Source organism: Argentina silus (assembly GCF_951799395.1).
Source record: "Argentina silus genome assembly, chromosome: 8".
Classification (NCBI taxonomy): Eukaryota; Metazoa; Chordata; class Actinopteri; order Argentiniformes; family Argentinidae; genus Argentina; species Argentina silus.
Window position 1 is genome coordinate 12,182,892 of NC_139662.1, and position 13,439 is coordinate 12,196,330.

The 13,439-nt window shown below is 42.3% G+C and overlaps 1 protein-coding gene across 1 annotated transcript in view; it reads left to right on the forward strand.

The window, feature by feature from the left end:
- espn (espin) overlaps window positions 1-13,439 on the forward strand; it is a gene marked incomplete at its 5' end in the record, with an annotated part of 47,101 nt that overhangs the window by 22,246 nt on the left and 11,416 nt on the right. Inside the window, 5 exons of the mRNA XM_083674938.1 lie at window positions 1,202-1,351; window positions 3,441-3,666; window positions 4,826-4,846; window positions 10,708-10,853; window positions 12,472-12,837. Coding sequence (XP_083531064.1) covers window positions 1,202-1,351; window positions 3,441-3,666; window positions 4,826-4,846; window positions 10,708-10,853; window positions 12,472-12,837 — 909 coding nt within the window. The remainder of the gene's footprint in view (window positions 1-1,201; window positions 1,352-3,440; window positions 3,667-4,825; window positions 4,847-10,707; window positions 10,854-12,471; window positions 12,838-13,439) is intronic.

Here is a 13,439-nt window from a genome sequence, read left to right on the forward strand (position 1 = left end):
TCTTGAGACCAAGTGAATAGGATCCAAATGTAAATGAGGACATTTGCTGCTTCTGATGCACTTGGTATGCACTTGGCACTTGGTATGATTTGAAAGGCAAAGTGTCTGAATTGAATGAGTTGGTTTAGTATGATTTGAAAGGCAAAGTGTCTGAATTGAATGAGTTGACAATGACATTGACAATTATGCAATATATATATGGTCATGATATCAATATATCACAATTTTCACCTCACAATGGCTTGGGTGGTTTTTCATAGGTTAGCACTTTTTTCCAGTTCAAATATACTTATTTAGTGAGCAGAGAGTACACACCTCACAGAGTAAGGTTGACAATACTGGTTTGAAATGAGAAAATACACCCATCTATCGACTTTTGCTTTAGCCAAGCTCACAATGCAAATACACATCTTTGCATAAGGGAAATACCTCCACTTGGTTTTCTGCTGTGATACACGAGATGCATGGAAACTTCTACTTCACTGCATCCCGGAAAGGTCCCAAATATCTTTCAAACAAGGGTCCTGTGAGTTACATACACAAGTTTGGGTAGGGTGGGGAGGGAGGACGGGTACACCAGGTCTCAGGTCTCATGTCTCTAGACCTCTTCTAGATCAACAGGTGGCCAACAAGATAGACCTAAGAGCTGGAAAATGAGAGCACTCAAGATGGAGGGGCCCCGACCCCTGAACCCCCTGTGAGGTCACGAGGGCCTTTTTTACCTGCAACAGGAACCGCATGTGAACTCTTACTTTATGGGACCCCAAAGGCTTTTGTGCAATATTAATGGAGACTATCCACAGGCGGATAAAAGCCTTTTTGTTCCTGCATTGCTCAAATAAAGCTGCTTCTGCTCAGGTCACATGGGTGAGCTGATCTGGCCACTAAAGCCTCCAAAAGTGCAGAAATGGCAGTGTTTCCCCAGAAATGTTAAATGTAAGGGGATTAATATGTATTTTTGTGGGACGACTTTGAGAATAATTTAAAGTCTACGATTGTAATGGATTGCCTGAACGTTTGAAACACAAGACAGTCTGATTACTACAAAAATGGTTCCCTACTTTTGATGTTAGATGTAAGTTTTATGACTGCTTAAGAGAAAAATAAATATAGAGAGAGGCAGACAAAACAATGTACAAAAGCAGACAAAACAATATTGTTGCTGATGGCCTATTCCCACGGTTTTGTGTCCAAGCAGCAGAGAGAGAACCCAGACAAATTGCGGCGGGTCGACTCCAACAGGAAGTCACGAAGCTTCAACAAGCAGCCCAGCACTGGGGACTACTACAAGGCCCTGGGGAGCGACAGCACGGACCACCGTGGGACCAGGAGCATGGCACCTAATGAGGAGGTAAACATGACCAGACACCCTCTGTCACCAGCTACACCTTTCATACCCTGGAACAACTCTGGACCTTAGTTAGAACTAATGCTTATTATTAGATTAGGGGTTCGGGGGGACATTCATCCTTTGAAATTTGTTTTTCTTTTTTTTCTGTCTAGGGGTTTACTGTAAGAAGTCACCCACTTGTTTTAAATGACTTGATATTTCATTCTCACAGTTCACATCTTTCCCATTTACTGTATTTCTGTTAAACACACAAGACCAGTCCGCTCAACCGTACAGCGTTGTCAAGCTGTTTAGAACCAAGATGGCTGCTATACCCCCCCTAAAGTGGATTGGCACATACCCCCTGTAGGGATCAGATCAGTGCCCAGCGACTGCCCTCGAGCAGACACGAGAGCCAGCCGTCTGACGTCCTAATCACCTCAATCTAGTGTGCGTTGAGGTGAACAACACCACGGTTCTCTAGGGCTGCGGTCCACCGGTTTCCATTTCTCCCTGGCACTGATTGATCAATTATGTCACTGATTAGCCAGTGATTCCACACACCTAATTCATTGTGAGCTTAAAAGGCGTAAATCCACCTACAGCATACACTTGAGGATTGAAGTTGTGCACCCCTGGAGGTATTTCAGGTCAGGCCCAGGGTGCTTTTTGGCCTTGGCCAGGCAATGTGGCCAATGTGGTGTGTTAGCCATGAAGTCACCACAAACAGCAGTGATTGGCTGTGACTTTCAGTAGGTTACGTAATCACGTGTACTCTCCAGCCTTGTTTGCCACCTGATGCGAACTGCACCCTCATTTCCATCATGAGTCTCCTCCCTGTTGTGCAAACTCACTGTGAATACACCACGAAACCTGAATGCAATTCCAATTTGTAAAGGTTCATTTCGTTGACGGCTTTGTGTTTTTGTCTTTTATTTTCACTCTCTAAAACTAAACGAATGACTTCCCCAAAAATGACAATTGTCACTTTGTTGTCGACATAGTTTACATTTACACAAAGAACGGTGCTGAAATGTTGTTGTGCAGACACTATATACATGAATACGCATGAGTCCCTGCACGCACAGTCAACTCCCCCAGGAAGCAGCCAGTCATCCCATGTGTATAGGCAGTGGGGTGTTAAAGGCTGCTATTGGGTGTAATCTACATTGAGCCAATTAGGACCTCCGTGGGGCGTCACCCTGGCCCAGAGGAACCTAGCAGATGGTGCCACATGCAGCCTGGCTAATCAACGTCACATCGTTGGACGCGTGCCACGGAGGACCCCGTCTGGACTGCCCTCCTCCTCCTCCTCCTCCTCCTCCTCCAGAGGAGAGGGGGGCGACAATGACAAGCACGCGTCTGAAGTGGGAGGAGGGGGTGTTAAATGTCACGGTCCATTAACTTCACAACCAGCTGTGTTATTGCACGCTTATGGGGGGTGTATGATGGGGGGGGAGGGGGAAAGGGGGCACTATCACTGGCAGCAACAGATGGCCTTCACGTCCCAGAGGGATTAGGATTATACCATATTAGATCCATTATTCCAACCAGGCATTATGTCTTCATGAGTTGATTTAAGACAGCAGTTGAATAGGGGGTGGAAAGTGTCTAATTGAGCTGTCATTATAGTGTCAACATCCATCTGTCACCCCCCAGCACAATAACGTGGATGGGCATGCCTTTACAGCAATCATGCTTTAGGCTTTATTGACTCCTACGGATCCAGCTTCTGTTCAGTTATGAAAAGCGATGGCACACTTTATTGAGATGTATGAAAATATTGAGATGTTTACCGTGTTACTCACAGTATGTTTGTGTGTCGCCTCGCTGTTTATCTCAAATCTTTTTTTTTTTTGTCTGAGAGGGTGGTGAACATGAGATACAAACAAATTAATTAAGTTGTTCTGAATTAAGTGTCATGCTGGGTATTTGAAATGAGTCTGTTTTGTTAACACGTCTCAGCATTTTAGAGGTGATCAAAATGGGGGCCCCTCATGTAACATAAAGATGGATAGGCCTCCCCATCAATCACCTCATGGTAAGTGTTTCTGCTTGTGGGGTATAGATGGGCTAAAACCGTTTTTTTTTTATTTTTATTTTTTTAAAGGGTTCCTTGTTATTGGAGGAGCCTGCAGACAACCCCTCCCCTAGTCCTGAGAATGGCACCACAGAGGACCCTCCCACAGCCCCTCCTCCACCTCCCCCTCCACCCCCCCTCCCCGTCAACAACCCCACCCTGACACCCCCTCCTCCCCCTCCACTGCCCTCGGAAATGCCCACCTACCAGTACAACTCCACGACCAACCAGAGACGCCCGTCCTCCTCTTCAGGAAGTGAGTGCCCTTTCACTCCCTTGTTAGCTTTTTTTCTCTCTCTTTCTCTTTCTCTCTCTCTCTCTTTTCCCACACTCTCTTATGCTTTTCTTTTCTCACTGTCAAAGGAGGAAAGCAGAATGATATGAACATTTATTTCTTGCATGTCACGTCATGGCAATTTACAATTGGAAAACAGCGCAGTGTCAACTAGCTAAGTAAGTGTGCCAACCCCCTCATGTTCCTATAATTCCGGGAGCGCTTAGTGGCGTAGCACACTAATGCGCATACCACATAATCGCAAGGTTCCTGGTTCGATTCTGACCCTCGACATATCTTGCATGTCATCCCTCCTCTCTCTCTCTCACCCATCCTTCCTGTCAATCTCTACTGTCTCTATCCCAATAAAGCAGAAATGCCCTAAAAACATATTTAAAAAAAAAAAGAAGATATATATTCCTATAATTCCGGGTTCAGAAGGGAACACTGTTATCTCATTGGGTAAAGACGAGACGAGTCTGGCCCTGCCGTCCCAAATAACTGATTACAAATTTATGCTGTGGGTCTATCGTTACTTTGAGAACTGGTTTTGTGTTCAGTCATTTCCTTAATTGCCCCACAGACCTGCCTGATGATACCTGACATTGTGGCTCCTAACTGTGCCGCTTCTTCACTGCCTGGTGCCTGGTTTGTTCCAATTGCAAATAAAATGTGGTATTTTATATGGTCTTGGGAGGAAACGAAAGGAATGCTCATTTGAGAAGATTTGATCGTTTACTGTGTTCTGTTCTGGCCGGGCATATGTTTGAAAATGCTTCACCATCATTTAGGCTTTCTCATACTTTTGCATCTGTTTTTTTTATGTTGATTCTCATCTATCTTCTACTAACAAGCTCTCCTCATCCTCCTGTTCTGTTCTTTTTTGCCCGTGTGTATGGTCGCCCAATCCCTCCCTTTCCCCATTCCATTTTCCATCTCCTCCTTTCTTTTTTCTCGTATTCCTCTCCTTTCCTTCATGATTCACCTCTTTATCCCTGCCGGTCTGCCTGTGTCTACCCTCCTCTTCTCTCTCTCTCTCTCTCTTTCTCTCTCTCTCTCTTTTGTTGACTCTTTTTACTGCTGCTCCATTAAGGCGGGGCTCTACTCTCCCACTCTGTGTCTGCCTCTCATCTAGCACCAGGGCCTGTCAGGCAGATGAAGAGTAAGTACTCTGAGCTCCCTTCACACATGTCATTACAGTAGTTATTAACCGACACAAACTTTGGTGACACTTCATTTTGCGGTACAGGAACTCCAAGATATTTCCTTAGTAATTAAGCATGAAAGTGGGAAATTGTGCCTTGAAATAAAGTGGTACCCTAATTTCATTCCACTTGTTTCCCACCCATCCAGTGTTGGGGAAGCTACTCAGAAAATGAAGTAAACCAAATGACCAATTACTTTACAATTGAAGAAGTTAAACTACACCAAAGATACCCTTGAGAGAAATATAGTTTGTCAAACTAAAGCTACTTTGAAAAAGTAGTTCAATATATCGAAACTACTCAATGAAATTATACACAATTAAGAAACATGACTGCAAGAACAGATCACTCTGGAGTCGAATGTTAACAGGATAATTTATTATACAAAGAGGCAAATTGTTGAAACACTTTGTAGAACATGTTTCTAGGCCAATAACAAATGTTGTCCTTATCTGACACTGAAATGCTGCTCATATGCAACACACAGACCGTGTTGAATTTAAACAATAAGTATTTGTAGAACTAGACGATGTCTTGGTCTTTTCTGGTAATCTTGCTGCAATGTATCCATTTCCTCAGACTGTGATGGATGTATCCTCTGATAATAAAAAAGGACACATTTAATCTAATAATAATAGTTTAAAAAAAGATTTCCATATATCTATATACTAATTCTAAAATAGGCTAGTGTCCTTGAGGACAGTATAGTGTATAAACCTGGTATTTTAGACTCTACACAGTATAATGTTATGCAGTTCTAATATATTTACACCAGTTGGCAGTAAACTAGACAGGGTTGCACCCATGTGATCCACTAGTTATTCTAATAAATATATATTACTTAAGCTAGCTGTACACAATAGCTACTTATGCAATTTATTCCGACAATACATTCAATTACAGAGAAGGGTTTATGCATATTTCTACTCCATTTAGGAATTATAGATAATCAAGGACTACTAACTCTCATCCAAATCTTGCAAGCTCCCTTATTCCATTGGCTAACATTTGCCATTTGAGTCTAAATGACGTTGATATTTAGCTAGCTAAGATAGCGAGCTTGCTAGGCTAACCAGAGTCAAACACATGGCTACCGGATAGCTATAGCTAACAAAGTCAACTTGATATGTGTTCTTAAGTTTGTTTTTTACTTCTTTCCTGTGGAAAGTGTATTAACTTGGGGTTTGTACAGCTCACATGTGAACACATAAGTCTTTTCAGTGGAATTGGTTAATTTCATAAATGTGCTTAAGTATGGCCACAGTGCTTCTGTGACGTTTTGGTGCTGGTCCACACTGTACTGCGACTCATACAAAACAGTTTGTGTTACAGAAGAAGGCGTTAAATCACAAGACTATTAAGTCAAGAGAGAGTGTATCCAAGTGGAAAGATGGGGCTTGTAGGGTATTTTGAAGTCCAAGGGCTGGAATAATAGTTAAATTCCTTTTTATTTGCTGTGTGATTTATTTATTTTTTTGTGAGTAGTGACAGTAGTTAGCTACACCCCGCTACATGGCAGAAATGTAGTTAACTACTGAAAACACTACTATGATTTGAATTTAGTTGAACTACCACCAAGCTACAGCAAAATTCAGTTAAACTAATAGACTTCACCCATCTGACTGCACCCATCACCCATCCCGAATCTACTGCACCCATCTGACACTTAACTGACACTTGACACCAATGATTGTGAGCAATTAGGTATTTGATTGGACAGAAGTCTCATGAAAGAGAGGATGGATAGATGAGAAAGGGAGGTATAGTAAGATCAAAACAATTAAGAGGTTAATCCGTATGGGTTATACTGAGTGAAGCAGTAGTGATTGGTGAAACTAGTTGGCCTATGCATCCGCAAGAATTCCTCAGACATAGTGTCGTGTCATCACTCAACAGGTATTTAACCTTTTAAAATTATAATTCCTGTTGTATTGGTATTACACTCTGAAGGTCATAGTTACACCCACTTGGTGACATTCCCCTAGCACTGGGCTTAGTATCAGTACTACAGTGCCTTCCATCAGTATCGGAAAGAGGAAGTATTTTGATGTCTTTCAGCTCTATACTCCAACAGTTTGGAATATCCAGAATATTCGTGGGATTTCAAAGTCTCATTTTGGTAAAAGAAAAAAGTTTAAAGATGGTTTGGATGATAGATAGATAGATAGATAGATAGATAGATAGATAGATAAATAGATAGATAGATAGATAGATAGATAGATAGATAGATAGATAGATAGATAGATAGATAGATTTCCTGGGTAGTTGAAAGAAAGTGAGAGTCTTATTATGGTAGTGGATAAAGTTAAAGATGGTTTGGTTGGTTAGATGGATGGATGAATGGTTGGTTGGTCTGTTGGTTGGTTGGATAGATGAATTGATAGATGATAGATAGATAGATTAAGAGTGGTTTTAGTGGGGTAGAACTGCTAGCCAAGAGAGTGCATTGTTGTGTAATCATTATAAGAATGTATTCTGCAGGTCTCCTGTTGTTTTTATTAAATAGTTGTGAAAGTTCCATAGCAGTTGCAGTAACAGTGGGGCTCTTAGAATATTGACCTAAATCAATATTCCACCATATTAAAAGATAGGAGTTTTTGAGTTTCAAAAAGCTGAATAGTTAAAAAAGTGTGAGTTTGAAAATATAAATGTAAGCAACTCAAGTTAGACCTCTCTGCATGTTTTAAAGTTTGATTGGTGTGAATAGCTTAAAAGCTGTAGGAGGAGTAGAGTACCGAAAAATCGGAAGAATTATAAGAAGAAGAAGAACAACAAGTATGAGCAATAACAATAGTTGGACTTGTCGAAGCAAGCCCACTAATTCGATGGAGCACTCTAAAACTCAAAATCTGACCTATGCACTGACAGGATTTTCCAGCACACCCAGTTTTGACTCATGCTACAATAGATTTGTTGGGTTACTGTACTTCAAACAACACTCAGCACTGGGCATGTTTGCTTCTCTCAAACAGCCTAATACTTACTCAACAGAGAGATAATAGACATTATAGTGGACTGTTTTCAGAAGAATAGCCTATCTCGGTTTGCATTTGGCACTCTAATGGTAACATTACCAATTTTATTGCAAAGTAAAGATGTTCCCCTGTAGGTTTAGGTTACATAACACCTGCTACAGTCTACTCTGAGAGTAGCTTTCTGTCATGAATTTCAAACTGGGCACTGTTGAGTGCCTTTTTCAATGCAATGTCTGTGTTGTCTTATAATTACCACGGTCAATTAATATCACTTTTGTAGTTCATTAGTTTAAAGATGAAATATGTTACAATACAAGTTTTGATATAGCAGAGTTCCATAAAAGTGTGTAGAAATTATTCTCCCCCAGCACATTTGAGTCTCTTCTTGGTAAGAGTTGTCAAAGGGACTTTTAAGAAATTTTCCTGACACCAGATGTGGTCTGGAGTGGTCTAACTGCACAATACCTGATCCTATTGCGGTCTATTGCGGTCTATTGTGGTCTATTGTGGTCTATTGTCGTCTATTGTGGACGGCTATTTACCAAATGAAACACCTGTCAGTACTCCACCTCCTACTGTAGCTACCTCTCTGGCAAGCTTCCCGAGACCACACCCTTAGCCTAAACATCACACACACACACACACACACACACACACACACACACACCCACACACACACACACACCAGTTCAAATAATACGTTCTCCTTGCCACTGAACTGGCTCCATCCTCACTTTGTACTTCGAACCACCAAAGCTTGCACTCCAGAATGAAGATTTGCCAGGACAGAATCGACAAAGGTAGGCTCAGTGGAGTCAAATACCACATGAGTTCATTCTATTAGGACACTGCTAACCTGTCAGAACTGTGCAAATGAGATAAATGTGAACTGTAAGTTTGTCTTACGGTTTTTATTGCCCACTCTAAGCCACAGCGGGGGAATCAAACAACTGAATCCATCTGCGTTTTGATCTCTGCTGTGTCAATGGTCAAGCCGTGTGTGTGTGTGTGTGTGTGTGTGTGTGTGTGGCCAGGCCACGCCACTCATTGGGCTATTAGCCTCACTGACTGAGATCTCTTTCTCTGCAGCTAATACGCTAGCAGAGCAAGGATGAGAGGGGAGGAGACAGAGGAGGAGATGGGGTGAGGCAGACAGTGATGGGAGGAGAGAGGGGGGGGGGGGGGTGGGTCTTAAATCCAGCAGGCTCAATTTGGCAGTAGATCCCTGTCCGCACCAATTACCATTGATTCCCTTAGATTTCCCCCAACTGTGATGATGGGCCCTTTATAGACGCTGCTCTCTTTTCTCTGGCTAGAAAGAGAGAGAGAGTGCACGAGAGGGAGAGCGCAAGAGGGAGGGGTGAGAAAGGGTGGGGGGGTGACTGTGGTGAAGCTTTACCCCCGGTCAGCCGGTTGCCGTTGCCTAAAAGCAAGTTGGGTTTTTGTATCCCGGGGCAGGAATGAATGATCGATAAGGGAAATTTGGGTTGTCAAGTTCTGAGGAGTTTTCTATCCAAAAAAGCAGGTGAGGTATCAACAAGTGTGTATCAGCACTTATATCTTTATGAGCTAAGCTTCCTGTTTTGTGTGAAGCATCTTAAATATTGAATGAGTGTGTGCAGTAGTTATGTGGTGGTGGTTCATTCATTTTATTATCATAGTTTGGTGTTGTATTGTATTGGTATTGTACCATGATTCGTTTCTTCGTCTCTGGCATGAGGAGTTAATTATGAGAATTAATGTGGCATTGTTGCATTATGTTAATTGTCCATACGTCAATCATTTTGTGTTATCTGTTATGATTGATGTTTGGTCTTTATTTCTTTATATTTACTTTATATTAAGTGCCTCTGCCATTTTAAAAAAACAACACATTTAAGTTACTCATACAACAGTTGTCGCACAAGGATTAGCAGTGAAAGTGTCATCGGCAATTTGATCAGTGACCAGCTGTTTTCTGTTTGAATACTGTTACCTTGGCAATAGGACACATTGTCACACATAAGCAAATGATGTAGTGTGACAGTTCAAACAACTAGTTGCAGGATGGTTATTCATTTCCCAGATGGAGAACCCTCTGTTGTTTCTTTGCTGTCCATACAATTTTCAAACAAAGTGCTTTTGTCCCCCGCATTAACAATAAAGACCGCAATTAAAAGCAACTCCGAATTTGGAGCACTATTCCCCATAAGAAGATTAGGGCTTGTGGCACTCTTGCCTTTTAACAAAGATTAGTTTTTAAGTATGAAATGGGAGTTTTTATTTTATTTTTAATTTTTTATATTATTACACAATTATCTGCTGTAGGTACATCCTAATTTGTGCATGTTGATGGTTTGTTTATGCTCAGTCACATGAAATAATTGATAATATTGTCAATCTCCGTCACTTGATTGGCACTGCTTTGCCGTTTTAATGGTGCAACGTGGAATAGCATCACAGATTATTCACAGACTTACACCAAATATTTAAACTCTCTATGACCGGGTACACCAGACCAAAACTATCGATTGCTAGAGAATTGTTGCCAATCCTTTCCATCATTCTGGGTTGAAATGAAAATTGAGGAACAATAGTCCTTTTTTGTCGGTTTCAAGCGCAGGGAGACTCAATGCACCATAAAAAAAATAATTCTTCTGCACTTGTCTCCCTTTGCTTTTCAGACAGGCCTCAGATCAGTATTGTGCCTCAGATCAGTATTGTGCCTCAGTTCAGTATTGTGCCGGCCACACAGGGGATGAAATATTTAACACCGTGGCGTCTGCCAGTGCCCAGTGTCACTCGCCACCCTGCTCTCTCTCAGTCCCTGGTCTCACTTTTCCCCCTCCATCTTTTGTCCCCAGGCACAAAATCCTTCAACATGATGTCCCCAACCGGAGATAACTCGGAGCTGCTGGCCGAAATAAAAGCGGGGAAGAGCCTAAAGCCCACGACCCACAGTAAAGGATATACAACCGTCTTCTCCAACAGTGGGCCGCCAGGGAACAACGTAGGTCACCGCCACAGTCCACAGATTTCTACTTGTCGGGATGATCAGATCTCTTTTACCCTAAGCAACTTACAGTAAACATATTCAACTTATGCTGCCCAGGGAGGAATCAAAACCACAAGAGAGTAACAATGGGTCCAAGGTATTCATAAGCCATGGGGATGATTTGATTGAACAGGAAATCCATCTGTTTTGGTTAGTGATTTAATCACTTAAGGACATTCGTCAGTGCCATGGATTAGCATTTTGACCGTTTTGTTTGTTGTACGATCTGTTCATTACGATAAGAATTGTTTTAGCAAATTGTGCCAGCATGTTAGCTTACCTAAGCCTCTTTCCTTAGCAACGGTAGCCAGAGAGGAACACAGACACGCCCCCTTTAGCGATGACGTTGCCCAATAGTATAGCACAGAGTTTTAGGAAGGACGGCGTTCTGTATGCTTGTGGACTGTTCATGTTATAAAGCATCATTGTTTGCATATGGCCATCCTATTACAACCAGGATGTCCATCTACAGTAAGTCATTATTCACGTACAGAACACCCCAGTCTCAAACTTTATTGTACAAAGCAGCAGTGCAGGCAAATATTTGGATTAGCAAATTTAATGAGAAACAATACCCCTTTTGATTCATTACATCTTATGTGTTCTGTTTTATATTGTTGTTACGTAAGTTTCCTTTGATAAGCAGATCATAGTCTCGAACAATATTTTTTTCAGTCATCAAAAGAGCCACGAGACTTCACTTCTATGACCATCACAAACAATCTATAACATGATACCAGTTTGTGTTACACATCGCATCATCAACATACACTGCAAGGACGTATATTGTATATAGTGTTCTTAGAAAAGAACCACCAGACTGTGACCTCAACCGTTTGCACATGTCACAATATAGCCATTAACATTTGATGACTCATGGCGGGGACAGGAGCGCTGAGTCAACATGTCACTTCGTAGCGGCTGTAATATGTCGTTGAATGTGCACTCTGTCACAGTGGAGAAAAAGTCAGGGCCAACTCGACGTCCTGACTCGAGCCATTGTTCAGATGGTAGCAGAACTGTCCTTCACTTCACGCTTTGTTGCATTACACTGACTCAACCGTAAACTTCCACTCAGCAAGTGCAATTAATAAGGGATTCATACGAGTGGTACTCTGTGTGTGAGCGCTGTTTGTTTCATTCCTTTATTGGCATTAGGAAACATCAAAGCAGCTTGTCAGATTTTATTCTCCTTTTGTATTCTATAGGCAGAACTGTTAGTCTACCTTCAAATACAAGTGGACTCCTGATAAATCCACATTGGATAAGTGCAATCTTTGTGCAAGTTCATTTGCAGTTTACCAGTTGTTTCAAAAACAATATTTTCGGTTGCTCAGGACATTGGCATGATTTTGTTTTGTTCATGCATTCCCGATGGTCCCAAGTCATTGCATGTAATAGGAGTTGACTTTATGTCTTGGGTTAATTCACATAACTTATTCAATCATTGCTTGATATTCTAAATTCTGCAATGTATATGTAGTACATTGCTTTCCTCTGTGTGCAATATCAACCACAGCGCCTCCCAGAGAGGATATTCGGTAACTTCATCCTCTTTCCACCCCCTACCTAGGGAGAGAGCCCCACGTCTCCACCCCAGACCCCCATGGTCAGCCCGTCAGCCAAGCCCTCGTCCCCTCCTCAACACGCCACCACAGGCATCACCTCGCCGCCCGCCACCCGTAGTCCTGTAGGCAGCGGATCGCCCAGGAGCCTCTCCACCTCTGTGAGCAGTGAGCAACTGCTGAACGGGAACGGGAACGGCAGCGGGGCCAGGGCTGCGGAGCTGGGCCAGACCCGTAAGGGCAGCCTGGCGGACGTGGAGGCGCTGGTGCCCACCCATGATGAGCAGGGCAGGGCCATCCCAGAGTGGAAGAGGCAGGTGATGGTGCGGAAGCTCCAGGTGAAGATGCAGGAGGAGGATGAACACAAGCGCAAGGTAGGTTTTGAGGGGTTTAAGAGGGGTGGAGGGAAAAACGGCCGTGAAATGTTTTAGTGTGTTTCAGCCCTCCTTTTCATGCTGCGTTCACTCAGTGTCCTGTGAGGCGAATGAGGCCTGGTGATTGAATTGATTGACAGCACGAGGAGGATGGCTGAGACGTGTGTTTTGTGTGTGTGAGTGGGTTTGTGGTTTAATGCATGCACTTGCTGTGTCTTTTTGATTTGTTAATCACAGATTATTATCCTAGAGTAGAAGGTTTCTAATTACACACGCAACTCAACTCATCAAAATCAATACATTATTTACGTGGAAGTTGAAGCTGAAGGCGATTGCTATTCAAGTAAACTAGTATTCCAGTAAACTAGCCATGGGATTACATAACTGAAGTTACATTCAGGCATTGTGATTGCTTTTGAGCTGTTTCTTCTATGAAGAAAGATAATTGTCTTCATGTGATCATTACTGTGTATCAGTTTTAGAAAATGCATTGTATATTAATTGATCTTGTTTGTTATTGTGAAATTAATGGTTTTGGGAAAGTAAGAACGGTGTTATAGTAGTTTTTTGTATTTTTGGCAAGCACAGTATCATGCTTGTTG